This window comes from Sitophilus oryzae, unplaced genomic scaffold (genome assembly GCF_002938485.1).
Source record: "Sitophilus oryzae breed Bouriz unplaced genomic scaffold, Soryzae_2.0 scaffold_1297_pilon_pilon, whole genome shotgun sequence".
Classification (NCBI taxonomy): domain Eukaryota; kingdom Metazoa; phylum Arthropoda; class Insecta; order Coleoptera; family Curculionidae; genus Sitophilus; species Sitophilus oryzae.
In genome coordinates, this window is record NW_022145945.1 from 7334113 (window position 1) to 7357243 (window position 23131).

The 23131-nt window shown below is 30.4% G+C and overlaps 1 protein-coding gene across 1 annotated transcript in view; it reads left to right on the forward strand.

Annotated features, from left to right (window-relative positions):
• Positions 1 to 23131, forward strand: part of LOC115874673 (protein O-mannosyl-transferase TMTC2-like) — a 603898-nt gene that overhangs the window by 568219 nt on the left and 12548 nt on the right. The window contains exon 11 of the mRNA XM_030889892.1: positions 16878 to 17056. Coding sequence (XP_030745752.1) covers positions 16878 to 17056 — 179 coding nt within the window. The remainder of the gene's footprint in view (positions 1 to 16877; positions 17057 to 23131) is intronic.

Here is a 23131-nt window from a genome sequence, read left to right on the forward strand (position 1 = left end):
CCCGAGCAAAAAAATAATCACAGGACCTGACCGCAATGTTCCATGGTTTAAGTGCTTCGTTGTTCCGATCGTATTAGGAGCTATTTGAATTCTAGGAAACTTTTACTACCTCTCATAATTTTTTACAAATTGTTATTTAACTTAAAGTAATTTTTGTTTGTAAGTTTCAGGCAAGTAAGATACAGGGTGGTCCGAACTGTATTGCGGAAACTTCGGCAGCTTATTCTGCAGATAAAAATAAGTCAAAAAGTTCGTATAAATGTATGTTCTAAAATGCTTAGTTACGGAGATACAGAGTGTAGGAGTTTCATTTTTATTTCAATTTTTTCCAAAAAATTTCTGAAGTAACTTTACTTAATATTTGGATGATAATTGGTGTCTGGGAGTTTTTTGACGTGAGAAATTTGATTTTGATATCAATATGATTCCTACTTGTAGAGGGTTTGAAGTATAACAACTTTTCGTCCGCACCTGTATAAAATTACCGAGTATCGAATTTATCAATACCTGCCGTCATTGACATAAATTTATTATTAAACATGTTGACTAATAATTATTAGATTGAAATCATAAATTTGAAATGTTTTTGTGCCAAAAGTTCAACAAAAACTGTTTTATCACCATTTTTTTCGAATAAAAATTTATCATTAATTAAAAAAAAGGAAGTTCCCAAATTTATCATTTTAGCCAAATAACTATCTACTCCACAGTTAATTTTTTGTCAATAATGGCATGTATTGGTTGCTTCCATTCTAAATATCCTGAGAACGGTTACTCGTAGCGATTCTTACCAAGAGATGCTTTTTACGTAGAAAGTCATGAAAATGTATACTTTTTTACCAAGGAGTTTTATACAGGTACGGACGAAAAGTTAATACTCTTCAAAACAATTAGAACCCATGTAGGTGGAGCCCTCTACAAGTAGGAGTCATACTGATATCAAAATCAAATTTCTCATGTTAAAATACTCCCAGACTGCAATTTTCATCTAAATATTGACGTTACTTCAGAAATTATTTGGAAAAAATCGAAATAAGAATGAAACTTCTACAGCCTGTATCTCCGAAACTAAGCATTTTAGGACATACATTTATACGAACTTTTTTACTTATTTTTATCTGCAGAATATGTTGCCGAAGTTTCCGGAATACATTTCGGACCACCCTGTATATTATGTTGCAGGCGTATCGAATAACTCGGCATTTTGCAAAAAGACTAGGCATATTATAAAACGCCGGCGTTTTTAATAATAGAAGGATATTTTGCAAAACGCCTATCTGGTTTCAGGCGCTTTGCAAAACGCCTAATGAAGACTAGTCAGATTACACAAAACATTTTACGCGGAATTAGTAAAACTAACTCAAATTTATTAAACGCCATTTCTTGAACCTCTTTTTCAAAATTAGAAAATAATGGCACAAAAAGTGATAATTCTGTTAAATGGAGTATGGTTAAGAATGATTATTATAAAGATCTAAATTAATTTTATTCTAAATGATTAAAAGTTCCAAAAAAGAAAGCAAAGTTCCACAAAGGGGCAGCTCTGTACACAGAATCAAATTGCAGAGAGTAATATATTAAACGAGATAGTACTATTAAGGTTTTAATATATTTTGTATTTAAAATTATGTTACTTATAATTATTATAATTTATGAAATAGGGTTCAAGTTGTTTTCGTTTAAACAAAATAAGATTTTGACATAAATTATTGTTTTTGTACAGGAAAATATGGGGTATTTTTATTAAAGCGTAAATTATTCAATATGCTTATGCTCATAGCTGAGGAAATTTTGATCATTTTTTAATCCGCCTGACTTCGATTTGGCATTTTGTAAAACAACTGAAAACAGACAGTCTTTTTGCAGAAGTGTACAGAAACTATCGTCATTGTTTAATAAGCCATATTCTGATTAGGTTTTTTGCAAAGTGACTGAAAGTAGATTAGGCTTTTTGTAAAAATTCCTTCTTTTGTTTAAAAAAAAGCATTTTATAAATTGCCTAGTCTTTTTGCAAAAATTTTTCATTTTAACCCATAAATTCCATGGGTTAGTTTTTTTGTCGTGTTTCATTTTTTTTCATCATTTTTTTGTAATTTTTTAGTCAGTTAAGATGTCATTATTATATTATTTGTAAATGCTTTCAGTGTCAATAGAGACACTAATTTTTTTAGCATTGTGTTTTTATGAAGATCCTGAAACTACTCCAATGAACATTGCCAAGTCTGTGGCCAAGTCGAACTGGAAAAAAAAGACTTGTTAATATTTTGCTTTTTATGCTTTGACCAAAATAAATCAATACGTTATTATACGGTCATTATCTTTAAAGGCCCCCACAGACGTTCAATTTTCTCACACATTTCTCAACCAGTGTAAACTTAATTCGTGCAGATATTTCGGCACGTGTGTGCGAACCTTCGATCGACTGTTGACTTTTGTCTAAACCCTAGCAAAATCAGACCCCGCTTGAATTTGGCCTACGCAAACTTTAATGCTTGAACGTATATGTATTGGTTTAGTTCATTTTTGTTCAAGTCCTAGACAAATTTAAGTCAACAAAATGTCGTTTAAATAAACAGTTTTCATGTCAATTTAACGGATTTTGAAAAAGCTTGCCTTGTTTATAGAAAATAAAAAGTAAACACAGTGAGAGAAATATATATTTTTATTTATCGCACAAGCGAGCAGAATGCAAAACAGAACTATAAGCTTGAGGAACTAGTTTAACTGTAAAAAATGTGCTGAAACTATTAGCGGATTAAAATCCTGATGATTTCGTCCATTTAGAGGGATCGGGGGCATCATCCTGTAGCGCGTCCCCAATTATGCCGAAATCGACACAAATTTTTCTTCAATATCAAATCCTTAGTCCCACCCTGAAGAAGATGTAAACTAAATGTCGTATTGAACTTTGCATGGTGAGACCGTGTGGCACCGTCGCTCGCATAGCCTACCCACCAAATTTGGTCGCGATTAGGGAATGCAATCCCGCAAATGCTGGATCCCGCAAATGCGGGATCCCTCTAAAATTCCGCGGGATCAAAGTTGCGGGATTTACCGTGCGGGATCCGCGGGATCAACACATTACCAAACATTACTACTGGGTAACCGAATCGATCTCGATTAAGGTCAAACCGCTTCGTTCCGGGCCCATGCGTGGACACTCGGAACCCGGAATCCCCCGGGTTATCCCCCTTACAGCTTGGCCATTAAAAATAAGTGAAACAAACATGCTAGTTGTTAGATTTCTTCCTGGCGTATGTGCGTAAGTGAAGAAAAGCGCTTAACTGGTACTTGTGGACAATTTCGTCAAATAAATTGCCGGACATAATTATTGGGATCAGCAAAATTTTAGGGTAAATTTAAAGTTGAATATCTCTTGAACTAAAAAAGATTTTGGGATGAGGTTTGGACCAGGTTTTAGATGAATTTATTGTGATTAAGATGCTGATGTGGTTTTTGTCGTCTACAGGGTGTTTTATAAGAGTGTGAAAATTTGATCAAGAATCTTTTTTACCGCAAATTTACAATTTTTAAAAAATCGAAATTTTTACCAATTACGACGAATCTGTATTGAAATTAGAAAAACCAATTTGATCGGTTTTTATTTTTTTTTTGTTTTAAGGAAAATACGACGTTTTTTTCAAAAAATATGCATTTTTAGTCATACGTATGGCCCTAAATGGTACAAAAAGCTTTGTACATTCTGCATATGCCAAACAATTATTGATATAGAGTGTATCTAAAACCAGATAACTAACACTAGTTAAAAACTTCAATCAGAATAATATTTTTATTCATAAAATAAGTAGATAAATTATAATAAAATTTAAGTTTATTTAATATTAAATATATTTTACACCCTGTATACCTCGGTGTTCAAATTTCTGTACAGCTAGTTTAAGATACACGATATATCAATATATTGTGGGCCTATGCAAAATGTACAATGCCTTTTGTACCATTTAGGACCCAATGTATGGCTATTGTTTACAATCCCGCAATTTTGCGGATCCGCGGGATTGATTGCTTCAATCCCGCGGGGTTGCGGGATTGACATTTTGGTGCGGGATTGCATTCACTAGTCGCGATAGGACTACATCAACTTTTGACGTTTCTTACGTCAAAACTAACAGTTACAGTTAAACGCATCGTACACGGTGAAGTTGGCCATGGTCCAATCTGTCGGTATACCAAATTTCATCTAAATCGGATGATTTAGCGTGTCGTGTCACGACCTTGAATTTTTACTCCAAGCGCGCGTGAAGAAGTTCCACGCAATAAATTAAGAAAGTTATTCTCTAGTACATATTCATTAGTACTTCCCACGCAAGTTTATGTGTCAATTTAGATTTTATTTTTCACATATTAAATATTCTCTGTTGGCTTCTCAACGCGTCCCTTGTCAGATTTTCTCCGCTTTATTTCCAACTTTCTGTTTTACTTTGTAGCCAATATTTCCGCTTGCGCCCATTTTTCTTCATATAGCCTCGGCTCAGCCGACGAAATACACCTTCTATTAACTTAATGAAAACATATTTTGTAGCGTCTTTCTCTTTCCTTTGTGTAATTTTATTCAGGTAAATTTGTGTGCGTGTAGCCCTCGTAAACGGGGATTTTTGTTTCTGGCGATGTAATATCAGGAAAAGTTTTGAAATTGGACGGCAATTTTTACACGGCAACGTTTATTCGCTTTTTATTATCGATGTAATCCGACGAGAATATTACATTTTCTTCTACATTATTTCTAAATCATTTTTCTTTATTATATTAAATTTTTCTTTTGTTTTTATTTGCAGCAACATCATTTCTTTTTATTTTCTATTATTTTTGAAAATACCAATGCATTGGAAGCTTCGCCGCAGGTTGAAAGCTATATTGTACTGAAAAATAGTAATTATTACACTGCAAAATATGTCGATTTCGCAAATATCAAAGTCAAAACTTGTCAATTCTCAAGAAGATAAAGGAAATAGAATAAACGACGTCAATGAATTGATATAATTTTTCCATTAATAATTTCAGTACCAATCACTAATCTTAAAATACTCTAAGACAGTATTGCCAACAAACCCAATCATTGATGATCGCTCCGTAGATATCTGTAATGCTCATTTTTATATAAAACACTGGGTATACTATCTAACCTCGAATAACATGCATAACTTCTATACCTGTACATAAACTCGGATCTCTTGGACTTTGGCCGAAGCGTGTGTAATTGTTCTAGGAATGCTAGTTGCCCATAACTAACGCCGACCACAAGCGCTCCTGGTACTTAATGACTGTTTGAGTTTAACTTTGCTAAGATTTGTTTTCCAGTTATTTATACGAGATTTATATGGCCGAGAAAATTCAACAGACTATTCAGAGTTAGAGTGGTTTAGAGACAATAATGTCTTTCATGTCCGGGATAAAGGAAATTAATTAAACGAAATCCGGGCTGATCTGTTTATTTAATCAAAATACTATAAAGCCTCTGTTAAGAGTCCATTTCACTGGTTTGAAAAAGTAGCAAAATAGGCGTTCGGAATTTAACGTTTTATGTAAAACTGGCTAGGTATTTTTACACAAATTAAGAAGGAAATTAAAGATAAAGGATTATGATATATCAGTATAGTAGCACATTTTTAGACAACTTCTTTATTTTTAACATTTTGATAGTCAAACATCAACAAAGTATTCCTTATGTTTGGACTAAATTTTCTCGAAAATAAAGACATAATTTAAAATTCCGCTACTATACGGAAATAGATCGAAATTTTGTGATTACAATGATATATAATTTATATGGTTTTGTAACAAATTGCTCGCTATTTTATGGCAAATGCTGAATCTCTGCAAACCTTAATCAAGCCTTAATTAAAGTGCGTGTGTTTGAACAATAAATTGAATGTTTACTGTCACTAAAAATTAAATTATATAAAAAATACATTTAGCCACTCCGTACGAATATCAATATTCTTCTTAGGAAATATAACAAGAAAGTATGCGTGTGGTTTAATATAAATAAAAGAACTACTGAATATTTTACATGCCTACGAAAAGATTTTCGGGGACCAAAATAAATGAAAGCGATTTATTTTTTAAAAATATAGCACAAACAAATTTTGCTCTAACAAATATAGAACTAATCGACAATAATCACAAAAAATATTTTTAATCACAATTTTCCATATTTTTTGAAATTTTATATTGCTTTGAACGATTTATTTGGAATACCTTGAACGATTTATTTGGAAAATTTATTTTAACTATAATTTACAATGAATTGCTGAATTTTTTTTGTGGTTGAAATTTTAATTACAAATCATTTGACCTTACATTTTATTTTATATTTTTTATTGGTACATTTTGATTTACAGCTATGCTTTCATAAAATAAACTGGAATCCTTTTTTTTGGATACTGCAACGTAATATTCCAAAATATTTTAAATATTTGTGTAATTGGCAGTATGTATGTATATAGTTAATATTTTACTATAACATTGATTTAATTTTTATTTATTTAAAATATCACGAACAAATTCATAACTATAACTGTTGCTAGCAATAAAATATGTAGTTTGTTTTTTAATCAAAAATTCGAGTTAGATATAACCCTACTGTACTAGCGCGGGATATTTTAGTACTCCACACTGTTGAAATATTTAAACCTAAGCATTGTCATTTAACTTGTTTATTATAACACAAAAATTAGCTAAAATATAAAATCAAAATTCTAAGCAATACTTTAGTTATTGCGCTTTAAAATTATCCTAAAGTAACAACTGAATATAAAGGCAAGATTTTTTTACTAAAGAACTAACAAATGCGGACAGCAAATGGCAAATAGATTAGTTTCGCAGATTCTAATGATTAAATTTCCATCCTAAAAATAAAACAATATTTTTCTTAAATAGGTACAACAAAAGTTTACGACTTATTGTCTAAAATATAGCAGCAAAAAATCTATTATTCTTAAATAAAAAGACATCAGACAGACAAGGTATGTGCACCCTAATTTTAGGGATCCAATAACCCCATCAAAAGTATCCTTGTTTCTTTTTCAGTCTCTTGTAATTCCGTGATCTGGGTAAACCCGTAACCACCGTAATAACAAGGCCGGAAAGCTCTGACGTAAAAATCTCGTGACGTCACCAACTGGAGGCCCAACTCTATTTAGCAGCGTTTATAATTACCCGATAAAAGTTCAAATTGTCTAAGTTTTAAAATGTCTTTTTCGGAGTTTTTAAAAATATTATAGTATATAAAAATAGTTTTAATAGAATACGGAAAAAAATCATACCGCAGTCAATAAATGTTTATCTCTCACTTTTTATCATTCAAATTTAATAAAGGAATATTTTAAGTTCACAATAGTGTATAATATGAGATAAAAACAATAAAAAAATAGATATTTTTTATAGTATATATTATGTATTTTATTGATATTTTACGTCTCCTACTCCGGGGCGACGTGACGGCGAGAACTACCTTTTTCCCGTTCATTAACTACATAAAAACTACTTTAATAAACTACGTACTGATATTACGAAAAAAATATCCTGTAGGTTAATTTTGATAAAAATAATGTAATGCATATGGTTTTTTATTTAAGTAAAGAATACATTCATAAAAAAACAGAATATAATGGTTAACACAATATATTAAAATTATTATAAAATATGAAAATTCAAAACATTTTAATATCTATGTATAAGATAATCTCTCACCTAGTAATCTTTGTCAAGACTTTGTAGAAAGTACATTATGATCGAAAAAAAAACGGCGTCAGCGATGTCTATGAAATGAAGATCGCTGTCATTTTATATGTAAAATTATATGGGGAATGTCATCAATCATCGTTTCCAAGCCAACTAGACGCCTTTTTTTTTCGATCATACGGTATTTTTCAACCTGATTTATAATATGGTCATCAGTTCAATAATTTTCCGCGTTATGAGGGGTCTAAATAATAAGATGTGAATATTATATTTAAAGCTATATTTCTTCTGTTTCTCAAATATATTTATATGTATTTTCTAAAGCTTTTACTTATCTTTTACCTCACCTCAAACCTTTTATATTTGAAAGTTACATAAACTACACCCTCTACAGCGATTTACACTATATGTAATGTAGTTTATGTAGTTTTTAAGAGTAACATGTAGTTTTCCGAACCCTGATATTAATACTGATCAAATTATTAGTCATGCTTTTACCAAAATTATGCATTTACTAAATTCTGTAAAATGCGATGGAAATAATAAAAAAGTTCTAACTTTTCTCTGTGTTCAATATTAAAGTTATTAATTTGAGTTGAGTAACAGGTTGAGCTTGAAGTAATAAAATATTGTTTTAATGAGTAAAATATGAGGTATGTTTTACTAGAGAACTTGCAAACTGATCCTCTTGAAAGTAGGTTTGGAAAATATAGACAGTTAGCTGGGAGTCAGTACAGTATTTGTGTTCGACATTTATATGAAGGTGAAAAGAAACTTAACATTCAGACATTAATGTCCCTAAAAATAATTTAACATTTTCAGACAACACTGATATTGAACAAAAAATTCACTTATAAAAAACCTTAATAAAGGCAGTCTTGGGTTTCCAAAAGATGAAATAACTAATATAGTTTTATGTGAATATATAATGTTTAACAAAGTTTTGTCAAGCCATGAGGAGTTTCTCAAAATTCACAATAAAAAAATATTTTTATCAAAAATATCTTAGGATTATATTAAAAGTAATAACACCATTATTAAAATTTCCGCAATGTACTATTTATAATGCTAAGTTATTGTAAAATTTGTCATAAATTCTATTAGAAATACACGTCTGAAAAACTACTGTTGTTAAAAAATAATGATAGACTTGGAAAAGGAAATAAAAGAAACTTAGACACACTTACAGCATAAATAAATACAATGACGATGGATAATGTGAGATGGGATATAAATCTGATGTTTTTTAAATTTTATGTTTAATTATTATGTATTAAAAATTCGGTGCAATTAAAGTTTATATCCATTATATACGTATAAAGTGTATCAAATGCAATCAAAGTTTAGGCCTCCAGTTGATGACGTCACGAATAAGCTGGTCGGCCTTGTTATTACGGTGGTTACGGTAAACCTCGATATTTACGAGACCTGTTTGTTTTCTAAAAAACATCCTGTTACTGACATTAGGTGTACTTTTGCTTAGCACATGCCTTAATAATTAAAATTCACACATACAATATACTATTACAGGACAAGATCTATTACAAGATGATATTCAGGCTAGGATTCATACTAAACAATTCGTAGAGCAACTACTTTAAGACAGTACCAAAATTGGCCTGCAAAGATAAAGTTTTGTTCTAGAAGAAAATATATTTTTCTTCCAGTGTCATTTGAAAAAAAAAAGATATACTAACTAGTTTTTCATAGAACTTTACAGTTCTGTTTGTAGCGTAGAAAGTATACAGATTTCGTAAAATACATCTACTTCTAGTTGATTTTTTGAAATGTTAATAAACATGCAGTGTTCAATGCAGAATAACCAGATTGGATTATTTAGTCGTATTTTAGTTACCCTTTAACAGCATGTAGTAGAGATAGAATTTAGAATTAGAATTGGGAGGGGGGTTAATCACTTCGACCTTACAGATTAACCCCCCTCCCACTCATGTAGTAGAGATAACTTTATTTTTGAAAATGACCAACTATACCGGGTGCGTCTCAAAAGTGGTTCACCCCATTTTTTTTTATTTTGTTCAGATAAAAAAAACGAGATTTGGTATGTTAGTATATGACATAAATTAGGATTGATTGACATATTCGATTTTATTCTGTCACTTCCTGTTTCACCGGAAATAACTATAACTTTTGATTTTTAAATGGCACCCTCGGTATTTTTATACTTTATTCGATAGAAAATAACACTCTGAATTCAATGACATATCATATTATGTCAACTTTTGACATTTTCGCATATGGTTTATTTGAAATTGTAACTTGCGGTTCGTAACGAAAATTTGACTTGACATACCAAATGTGTGGTATCAAATTATTCGTAAAAAAATGCTTTTTGGTAAGCAAATTTCGAAAATTTCGAAATTTCTTTTCAAATATGCTAATGAGCCACTTTCATTCCATTTGAAAAAATTGAGATATGATTAAAAATACGATTTGAGCCCTTTCTAACTGGCCAGGACAAGACACTAAAACATTAGACGATTAAATCTATTTTTCCAAGGCTCCTTGATTAAGAATTAGTGTTTTTAATATAGCCATGGCACTCTAGATTGAATTTTAAAATACGATTTTTTATTAAGCGAGAATGTCAAAAGTTGACATATATGATATGTCATTATGTTGAGAATATCCTTTTTTTGTATAAAGCAAAAAAAAATACCGAGAGTGCCATTTAAAAATCAAAAGTTGTAACCATTTCCGGTGAAATAGTCAATCAATCCTAATTTATGTCATATACTAACATATCAATTCTCGTTTTTTTATCTGAAAAAATAAAAAAGTTACAGGGGGTGTGGTACGCATCTGGTATATTACACAATGTGAAAATATGAGGAATGTACCAGTGTTATGCTGCAGTCACAAAGATAGCAGTTTACGGAATTTTTTTCATGTTTCTCAGAAAAAAATAATTGGGGTATTAAAATCCCCCCACGCGAATACTCATGTACGAAAAGGATGGAAGGCTAATATCGCTTTGGACGATTTCATATTTTTTTTATAGAATCACAGAAATTTAATTTTATTTCTCGATCTGTTTTTAATATACTTGAAATATTTCTTATTACAAAAAAGAAAATTTATTTTAGATTGAGTTTTGCAAACGACAAGCCCTTTCAAAGAATTTCGCATAGTATTTTTGGGAATATTTCTGGTTTAATTTAATTCAAAAATATTTTTTACATCTTCTTTCTTTTATATTTATACAGGTACATTTCTGTTTTACAGCTGTGCTTTCATAAACCCTAGAATTCTTGTTTTTTTCCCCAGGTTTTTTTTCGACAACGTAATATCCGAAAAAGTTTTAAATTGAGACGGATTTTTTATGGCACTTTTATGAACTGACGCGCTGTCTTTTAGGAGAAAAGAAAATTTTATTTTGCCCGATTTCCTTTTGTGTTTTTCGACAACTTTGAAACGGCCGACATTCTTTTATTATATTGTTTTTTTCGGTATGTTCCCTTGTCCTTCTTTTGTCAGGAGAATATTGCATATTTGCTTACGAAAATTTCTCTGAGAAAAAAAAAACATGTAGAGTGAACGATATCAATAAATCACATTTTTGAAAGTTGAAAGTTTCATATAATGAATCCAAGTGTCATAATATAATGAAGGCAACGACGAGGGTGCCATTTAAAGCAACTTGGATTTTCGCTTAATTAAAAAACTTATTTTTAATCCAGAAGACTTAATAAAAAATAATAAAATAGTTTTGATCGTCTAATGTTTTTCGTGTTTTGTCGGTTAAAAGATGATCAAATCGTATTTTTAATCATATCTCAATTTTTTCAAATGGAACAAGGGTGGCTCATTAGCATATTTGAAAAAAAAGCACTTTTTTACAAATAATTTGGTTCCACACAAGTGATATTTCGAGTCAAATTGTCGTTATGAAACGCATGTTATAATTTCAAATAAATCATATGCGGATATGTCAAAAGTTGACAAATGATATGTCATTCTATTCAGAGTGACATTTTCTATCGAATAAAGTAAAAATATACCCAGGGTCCCATTTAAAAATCAAAAGTTATTGGTAGTCATTTTGGGTAAAACAGGAAGTGATAAAAATAATTGAATACGTCAATAAATCCTAATTTATGTTCTATACTAACATACCAAATCTCGTTTTTTATCTAAAAAAATAAAAAAGTTATAGGGGTGAGCCACTTTTAAGACGCACCCGGTATATTAGTCACATTGAGTAATTCAAGAATATCTGTAAATATATTATCTCCTACCATCTACACTTAACTACAAATTAAACAAAAAATTTAAGTTTTTTGTTTAACTTGCCTCACCACTTTAGACATATCAAATTTTGATAACTATTAATTTTTATTTTGAAAAAATGATGTTTTTGCATAATTGTATTGATGAAAATGATGTTTTTGTATAATAATTGTATTAAAAATATAGACAAAAATAGAAAAAATCGGAATAAATCGCAAACTTATAAAAATCGGTATATGACATATTTAATAAAAGTTGAAGAGTTTTGTAAAATGTAAAAATTTATTTTTAGCATTTAAAAAAATTGAGATTTTTTAATTTTAAGTCCCGATTTAACACCCTGTAGCATCTAACTAAAATATCTTTATACAGGGTGAGTTTCCTACGATGTTCTCTATGGGTATCTCGGAAACTACTGGAGATAGAGAGTCGGTTAAATGGGGAAAGAACTGAAGTTTTGTGGGGTCATAAATATGCGCCTTTCAGATTTTTGAAAAAGTTCATGGCTTACTAGATATTTCGAAAAAAACAAATTTCGGCTATTTTAAAAATTGTCCCTAATTCCATTATAAGCTATTTTAGACAAAAAGTTTTCAGATAAAAGTTGTAGATAATTACATCCTTAATGAGACTGTGCTCTCTGTTTTTTTCCAGAGCCTGCCATTTTTGACATATGACACAAACATGTGTTTTTTTTAAATGGAAACCATAGTTGGCCATGACTTCCTAAAAAGCGCCATTTTTTAAGCTTTTCAGTGATATAAGCTATAATATATTTTCTTCGAAAAATTACGGAGTTATAGCCAATTCCTATAATTTTTAAACAATTTCACTTAGTTAGCCATGGAAACAAGTTTAAATCGTTTTTGCTCTCAGAAATGTGAAGCTGTCATATCCAAACTTTGTAAATTAAAATAAACAAAAATTGTAAATATGAATTTTTCAAATGAAGAAAAGCGTGTAGGATAGTTGGTTCAACTTTTCTTGACCACACATTTTCGAGGATACGTTGACCGGTGAATGTTACGTTTTTTAGAGAACGGTTTTCAAGACATGTTCGAGAAGTTAAATTTAGTTACAGCCAATTCTTATCTTTCTTGGCTAATTTCACTTAGATCGCATGGTATTATTCTGTTATGATTTATAACTTATAAAAAGTCAGAATATAATAATATTATTAAACGGTTCTTTACAATTTACATTACACAAACTAAAACTTAAAAAATAATATCACTACATATACTTTAAACTATTTTAGAAAATGTTCAATAAACCCGTCATTGTTTCGAGTTGCATCTTTTTAAAACTGAATTACTACCTATTATGACAGAAGGACCGGTTGACTTAATTAAACTTCTCTCGTACCGCCACTTTGAGTGCCTCTCTTAATTCATAAGGTTTTTTGTAAACCTTATTGTTAACCAAACCGCATAAAAAATATATAAAATGGATCAGGTGATCGGAGGAGGCCCATGCAATTGGTCCACCTCTTCCTATCCTTGAGTTTGCATAATTATGATATAATTAATTTTTAACGTTTCTTTCATTGTGGGGGGGGGGAGGGTGTCATAATGAAAGTCGTGTTGGAACCACTCTATTGATGCGCGAGTATCTACACGCTTTTCTTCATTTGAAAAATGCATATTGACAATTTTTGTTTATTTTAATTCACAAAGTTTGGATATGACAGCTTCACATTTCTGAGAGCAACGGCGATTGAACTTGTTTCCATGGCTAACTAAGTGAAATTGTTTAAAAATTTTATAAGAATTGGCTAATAACTCCGTAATTTTTCGAAGAAAATATATTATAGCTTATATCACTGAAAAGCTTAAAAAATGGCGCTTTTTATGAAGTCATGGCCAACTATGGTTTCCATTTAAAAAAACACATGTTTGTGTCATTTGTCAAAAATGACAGGCTTTAGAAAAAAACGGAGAACACAGTCTCATTAAGGATGTGATTATCTACAACTTTTATCTGAAAACTTTTTGTCTAAAATAGATTATAATGGAATTTTTAAAATAGCCGAAATTTGTTGCCAACTTTTTCAAAAATCTCAAAGGCGTATATTTATGACCCCACAAAACTGCAATTCTTTCCCCATTTAACCGATTCTCTATCTCCAGTAGTTTACGAGATACCCATAGAGAACATATTAGGAAACTCACCCTGTATATACAGGATGAGTCTTAAATAAGTGCAAATATTTTCACCGATTTTCACGACTGGTAGAGCTCGATAAAAGAAACATATTTTCTGTTTGCCGTTTTTCAAATAAGTCCAAAATAACCGACTTATTTTATTTTGAAAATTTCAAAAAAAATTTTTCAAGAACCAATTATTCTTTTCTGGAGTTTTCTGATAAATTTAATATTTTACCTATGTTGCTATATTATCAAGAAATTATGGTTTTTAACTCACAAAAAAATATTCCGAATATTTTTTCAAAAAATTCCAAATTTTCAATTTTTTTTTCAAGACTCACCCTGTATATATATTTATTTTTCTTCGTCTCTATGAAACTCTCCTGCCAAATTTTAGTAGTCCAACTTCAGAACCAATGGCTTCACTGACAATTTTTTATCACACTGAAATCTAATATTTGTTTAAGCAAACTAAAATATTACAAAAACTATTAATTTTAGGTATACTAAAGGCTGGCAAAGGTTAGTCTTGGGTCGAGATTTCCGTATGTAAGAAGAGTACAATGCGTTTATAATGTACTAAACAAAGAGAGAACAGTAAACACGTTGCCAAACATACGAAATTAATCGAGAAACTGTGCACATTGTTAAAAGCGGGTTCTCATTAGGCGATTTTGTTGATCAATATCATTGAATCTATGTCATTGAAATAAAACATATTAATGTGAACATTATTTCAACCATATTGTTCAATGTTTTCGCATTTCTAGAAAACTGGAACCCATTTCTATTTTTGGTGGACCAATCGTATTGATTCAATGAAATTGAACAGTGCTTGCCTGTGAGAACAAGCGGGAACAAGCGTTCAGTCGCATCGATGTGGTTTTCGGTGTATGTTTCTGTTGAAATAAGTAAATTAAAATGTCGTTTAAATGGAGGGATTTCCATGTTGCAAAATTTCTGGAGTTATATCCATCCAGGCAGAGGAATGTTTATAGAATTTCTAATGTGAAAATTATACAAATATAACGCTACGGGAAAAAGTTATGAAAATATTCGTGTTGGAATGGACATACAATCTTTAACTTCAACCGATGTTAAAAACAAAATCAAAAGTAAAATTAAATGTTCAAATATCATACGAATGTCAGCACGCGCAGTTTTCTTCTTGGCAACCATTTTTAAAACCAGATTGAATGTTCAATATTCTTGAATCATGTGAACGAATTTTCCATTTATTTCTATGTTCAATGGTATAGATTCAATGATATTGATCAATATAGTCGACTAATGAGAACCCGCCTTAAGAGACGTGGAAGGGAATATAGCAGATTTGTCGCAGTTGACCGGTCGACCCAATCAGTACCTCTGTCAGTACTTAAAGTTCTAGGGAGAGGTGCACATCATGCGTTCAGCTTCACGATTTAACTACGTCTCGTGATACTTTATTTGTTTATTATTTTACCGATTCAAGAGTAACAGTTGCCAGCACGGTATAAGATTTACATAAAAAGTTATAGAATTTTATGCAGAATCTAAAAATAAAATAAAAAATAGGATGTTGTATTTAAAAATACGTATGTTATATCCGCCACACTTCTTGAAGCACCCTGTATACTTACTGTATACGTACCTTAAGCTTCCCTATAACTTATATACAGGGTGGTCCGAACTGTATTCCGGAAATTTGGGCACCATATTCTGCAGATAAAAATAAGTAAAAAAGTTCGTATAAATGTATGTCCTAAAATGCTTAGTTTCAGAGATACAGGGTGTAGAAGTTTTATTTTTATTTGGATTTTTTCCAAATAATTTGTGACGTAATGTCAATATTTTGATGAAAATTGGTATCTGGGAGTTTTTTGACATGATAAATTTGATTTTGATGTCAATATGACTCCTATTGCTAGGGGGCGCCACCTACATGTGTTTCAACTGTTTTGAAGAGTAATAACTTTTCGTCTGTACCGGTATAAAACTACGTGAGACCGTACCGGTATAAAACTGAGTGAGAAAATATACATTTCCGTAATTTTCCACGTAAAATATCCACGTAAAAAAATCGCTACGGGCAACCCTTCCCAAGATATGTAAAATGGAAATAGTTAATACCTGTCATTATTGACTAAAAAGTAAACATGTTGAGTAGATTTTTATTTGAGTGAAATGATAAATTTGGGAAATTTTTATTTTTTTAAATTAGTAATAAATTTTTCTTCCAAAAATGATGATAAAACAGTTTCTGTTGAACTTTTGATACAAAAACATTTCACATTTATTATTTCAGTTTAATAACTATTTAGTCAACATGTTTAATTTATGTCAATGATGAGAGGTATTGATAATTTCGATTCCAGATATTTCGGGAACCATTAGCTGTAAGGATTTTTACCAAGAGACTTTTTTGTACGTAAAAAACGTTGTAAATGTATATTTTTTTTACTCAGTAGTTTTATAAAGGTACATACGAAAAGTTATTACTCTTCAAACCAGTTAAAAAATATGTAGCTGGTTGACTCACCCTGTACTATTAATATGGCCTTATAGGAGTGTTAGTTTTATAATAATCATATTTATATATTTCATTCGCGTACCTATTCTAGGTTATTTATTATTCAGAGAAACAATCGAATTTACGTTAATAAAACAAATACACTATAATTAGTTTACACCGTTACCTCCAACTTCATCTAAACGTCTAAACAGAAACTGTTTGTTTACGAAATTAAATTCAACTTCGAGGTGGTGCCTATTAAAATCCTGTTTTGATTGTTTCAGGTGCGTTCCTAGCTTTGAGTAGGCGATTCAAGGAAGCGGCCATATTGTACGAGAAAGCCGCCGAACTGCGGTATGACGATTACGAGTTGGCCGTGGCCGCTGCCACTGCTATGAGAAAGGCAGGACGACAGGAAGATGCAGAGAAGTGGTACAGGAGAGCATTGTCTATGAAACCTTCGGTAAGCTTTTTACAGGGTCCCGTGGACTACCTCTTTCTTTTTTTATCAAAAAGAATAATTTTTAGAATTAATTTAAAATAAAAAAAATCGGATTACCTATGCACCGAATTTCAAAATTTTTTAATTCATTTTTAGCCGACCGCGACCATACCAATAGGTATGGTAGGCTATTAAGATCGGCAAAAAAAAAGTTTTTTTAATTTCACTCAATAAAAATAATATATAATATAAATGACCTAAATACAAAATAGAGAGATTAAAATTCCTTTTTATATCTCTAACGATTATCTGAATATTATTCTTTCAATATTTTAAAAACCAGGATTGGATGAATTTTTATTATATTTATATATTTTTTGAGTTATTTAATCATAATATATTCATATTATTTACGAAAAGTGAAATTACAGTTAAAATAAAATATAGTCCCAATACTGAATTATTGTCTACCATATTCAAAGAAACTGTAAAAATGTAAAAAATATAAAAAAATTAATAAAAAATTATTATTTTTTATTCTTTAAAAGACAAATTAACTTGTTAATTAAAATTGATTGTACGGTACATAACTTGCTGAATATTGAATAAGCTTTGATTATAATTATTTCCAAAATTATATCTTCCTGCGACAACAGAGGGTTACTTATCCCTTAAATTTGTTTAAAAGTTATTGTATTAATATTCAAGACAGAGAATCATCGACCTTTAGTGTTGAAACTTTTACAAAAATACTTTCTGTTTTAATCTCAGTAGAATTCCTGACTTTCTTGTTCCCCTTCTCTCGGGGGACCGTTTTTTAACCCCACCCACGCCACCATTTTGTATTCATTAATTACAGCCATTAATCTTTCCCTTTTACCATCGTTTTAATATAGAAAATCGTTGAACCTTTAGTAAACTTAGTAGCGTTTTTCGACGGCAAGCTAACGCTATTTTAATTCGATTCAGCTTTTACCTGATTTATATTTATTTTGAATATTATGCACGAATGCAAAATGTTTTAATTGAAAAGCAGGAATACATTGGCGAATAAGTTTATTTTTCTCATTAGGTATAATATACTTTCAAAATGGAATTAAAATAAAACGGTATCAGAATAGTCTTCGAAATGTCAATCAATGAAAGTTTTTTTCAGGACCCTTGAATAAAAAAAACTAAGAGAGTGTGTATTTATAATATTATACTATTTCTTTTGTTAAAACAGATTGTTGACGGACTTAGTATCTTATTTTCATTAAATGAAAGTACCATTTTTAAATTCTCTCGCATCTTTAAATTTCTTTTTAAATGGTGTAAAAATACACCATTTTTTGAAAAGTGGAAGCAAATGCTAAAAATCTTTCATTTCCTATTCACTGCATAATATGATTTTCTTTCCAAAAGATCTTTTCATGTTAAGACGCATATGTGGAGTTCTACTTCGAAAAGCAGCTACAATTGTTTCTCACATGTTCACATGTAGAATGTAGAATGCTTAGGAGGGGAGTTAATCACCGCAACCTTATAGATCTATTGTGTGTTCCCCTTTCTTGAGTTATAACGAGTTGTAACTCATCATACAGCCTCAGGGCTTAAATAAATGCCAGTATCTGAGACGGCTCCACAGAGCCTCTGTGACAGAGGCCAGCTCTCCATCCTCGACATCAGACGTACCAAGGTTCATGGCACGAATGGTCGTCGTCTCGGCGCACTCAGTGATAAGGTGTTCTGGTGTTTCCCCATTTTCCCCACAGAATCTGCATTTGCCGTTGTTTCTCAACTTCAGCCTACTGAGGTGTTCGTTGAGGAGACAGTGTCCTGTTAGAACATCAAACTTTAAAAAAATAAATACATTTTTTCAGATAATTCAAGGACCGTTAATCCGATGTGAATGAGATTTTGTGTCCAATGAACTTATTTTGATTCCAAAAATACGTAGTAGTTCTATGTCCACGGAATATTGGGACACCCTGTATATATTGTATTAGAGGACTAAAGTAAGGTGGGTAAAAATTGGATAGGAGATGTAAGGATTGGATCTCTTTTTTACCGTTTTTTTTAATTAATACAGTTATACTATATTTTCAAAATTCACATCTTAGAGTAAATTAACAATAGAAAATAATAGATTATTTTTTAACAATAATATATAAGAGAACATTCTACTATATCTTTTTTGAGTTTCGTCACATAGGGAATCATCACTGTCCATCTTTCCAAAAAATCCTATATGTGTATTTCGTCACTGCGAAAATCTACAAAATAAAATAGTTATTTTTTGTAAACACTTCTGCGTTAATCCCAAACGGAAACTACTTGTCAGTAGTTAGGTTTACAGAAATATAAATTTGCCTAACGAACAAAAAAATGCTTAACGTTTCGGAAACTTTATCCCTTTCCGTCGTCGGAGAACGTCGGAGAACACTTTAGTTTTTTTTTTAACAGATAGGTCTACAAAAACCGTTGGCGTGATGTTAAAATGACATTACATCACGTTAAACTTCAAAATTAACAATTACTACCTGATAACAATTATTTAATAAGGTAAAACCAAAAAGCCTCAAACTTTCTGTATGATTACATTTAATTTTTACGTAGGTATGTTATGTTCTTTAAAATCAAAGAAGCGATTGCCATATAATATAAATATCAAAATATTCCTTATGTTTGGACGAAATTTTCTCGAAAATAAAGACATAATTTAAAATTCCGTTACAATACGGAAATAGACTGAAGTTTTGTGATTACAGTGATATATAATGTATATAGTTTTATAACAAATTGCTCGCTATTTTATGGCAAATGCTGAAGCTCTGCAAACCTTAATCAAGCCTTAATCCAAGCACGTGTGTTTGGAATTTGGGTGTGGCTTAACACCACAGGAAGCGGCTAGTTGTATACGAGAGAAAATTGCGGATAGACCAATACCAAACCAAACCAAACCAAACAATTATTTAATAAGGTAAAACCAAAAAGCCTCAAACTTTCTGTATGATTACATTTAATTTTTACGTAGGTATGTTATGTTCTTTAAAATCAAAGAAGCGATTGCCATATAATACTAACATCTACAGCGTGAGCAATACGTTGGAGCATACTGTCCATTTTTTCCATAAAGGTCTCTATTAATAATGTACGACTTATCAACCTATCTCTTTAATAATGTACGACCACAATATATCAAGATTTAAATTCAAAACAATTTTCATCGCAAATAGACATATTTCTCATGCTTAGAACAATATTTTGACAAGTTGTCCCTAAAAATTCCTTTTTTTCGTCTAGTTATTTTTCTTCAAACAGACTCCGTATTTTTTTTCTGTAATTGCAACAGGAATCGCAGATTTTGCAATTACCGGAGACAATGTCCGGCTGAGTTGAGTGAAACGAATAAAAAAATAAAAGTAATTAAAAATCTGATTCCCCAGGGATGAAGGAGGCACCTACATTATCGACCGTCGAAGAAAATACGGGGAAGGATCAAATTAAATTTAAATAAAACGAAAAACGACTGCGGATAATATAAAATGCAATTAAATTTCCCTTAATTATCCTTTTTTTAAATTGGTCCAATTACTATGCTAAAATACCCGCCTCTCGATTTTTTCTTTATATTTTAATCAATTAATTCTACGTAGGGACGAAAAATAATTGGAGAAAAATAATCAAAAAAATATAGCTGCAATTATAAAAATGTTGGACATATTTTTAAATTTCTCAAGAATTAATCAGAGATTTTTTTAAAAATATTTATTTAGAAGGATTATCAGTATCTAAAAACAAAATAGTATTTATTTTTTACTGAATTAATACCATGCTGGCAACTCTTACTTTTGGGTCGGTATTTACATGTGTGCAAGTTAATCGTATAGGGATCTTACAAAGTCGGAGTGAGAGAAATACGACGGTGTGCTGTTGCGGCGTTGCCACATTTCTCCGGTACGCCTTTCCCTATCCAGTAACGTAAAATCACGATCGTAAACCGCTTTTTTTAAAAACACTTTTTTTTCGAAATAATAACTAGATAAAATCATTAGATATGTTTCTGAGCATCTGAAATGGAATTATAAGGATATCGTTAGGGTGTCATTTTTTTATAACAAGAAAACGTCAGTAATCGGGATAATTTAAAAATGCAATTTTTTAACACAACACGCGATAACTGAAGAACCACTTTAGATATTAAACCTTTTTTTTATTTTGACACTCGCGTCTTTTACAAGATGTTTAAATAAGAAAAATTCCACAGGCTTGCATTTTTTTCATTCAAAAAATTTAAAAAACCCATCCATTTACTTTTAGTGCATAGCAACTAAACAAAACATAGCAACAAAACATAGATTTTTGAATTCAGAGTTCTAATAGCGCGACTACTGTCGAACACCAACTCAATACCACTTATTCTTACCGAAGGCGCAAGTGTTGATACATAAATAACTATTATTTTATAAAATGGTACTGTGTAGAATCGAAACAACGTCCAGATTAAATTGTTTTATATTTTCTATTATTTCAATCAGATTATCAACAAATAAATTCTAGTTTAGGTTTTGATTTATAAATGTGTTTTTCCTAGTATTCTAAAGAATGTGAATTAAATATTTAGGTAACAAACATTGCTGCTAAACTGTTAAGTAGTTTTTGACGTTGCCTATTAATGAATAATGCCAAATTGTGCTGAAATATAAAGGATATGTGAGGTATAAAGAGATAAATATATTGCAGTTGCTAAAAGTGATTTATTACACTATATTTAATTATTAAAATATTTGCAAAAAAAGTAATTTTTAAATTTTATTTATGAACATACAGTATGAATTTTTAGCAAGTCACTTTTAACTAATAAAATATGATAATTAACATAAATATTCTAAAGATTTAATATTCTTAAATTTTAGATAACTTGGGTTTGTTCCGCTTTTCTTTTTTAATTAATTTTATGATCACTTTTCAGAGTTTACTCGAAAATTTCTAAACAGGAAAAATAATTATTGACAGTAAAATGCGAATCGTATTTCTGTAAGTTATGTCAGGAACATTATGTTAAGCAACAAACTTTATATTTTATCAGCAGTATTATCGTACTTTAAAAACTAATTTTAACTTGCTGTAAAGAAAACTTTTTTCACTATACTGTGTGTTTCTCAAAAGTAGCTTACTCCTATAATTTTTTTATACTTTTTCAGATTAAAAATGGAGATTTATTACGTTAGTATATGACGTAAATGAGAATTGATTGATATATTTAATTGTTTTCAGTCACTTCCTGTTTCACCGAAAATGACTTCAACTTTTGATTTTTATAAGTACCCTCGTTATTTTTACCTTACATGATAGAAAGTGACAGTCTGAATACAATGACATACCACATGTCAACTTTTGACATTTTCGTATACGGTTTATTTGAAATTGTATCATGCGGTTCATAAAGACAATTTGACTTGAAATACCAACTGTGTGGTACCAAATTATTCGTACAAAAATGCTTTTTCCAATTATGCATCTTGCCAATACGTGCTATTTGAAAAAAAAAATGAGATATGATTATAAATACGATTTGGGTATCTTTTAATTATAAGACACGAAAAACATTAGATGAACAAAACTATTTTTTCAAGACTCCTTAATTAAAAATTGGTGTTTTTAAAAGATGCCAAAGATGCCATTTAAAAATCGAAAGTCGTAATCATTTTCAGTGAAACAAGAAGTGACCGGAAACAATTGAATTCGACAATCAATCCTAATTTATGTAATGTACTAACTTACCAAATCTCCTTTTTTATCTGAAAAATAAGAAATTTATCGGGGGAAGCACTTTTAAGAAACACCCAGTATATGAAAACCTAAAAAGTAATGTATTATTTACAAGCGCTTTGTTAGTAAAATCATTCAATCTTTACTTTTTATATATTAGCAAACGATCGAAAAGAAAATCGTCAATAGGGTTGGCTTAGAAATAACCATTAGTGTATGTAAAATTATATAAATATAAGGCAACTTAACACCATTTTTTATCATACACTATTGTTTACCTCTAGGATAAAAGTACTGTTTAAGAAGAATGTAGAATATAGGGGGGGGAGTTAATCACCGCGA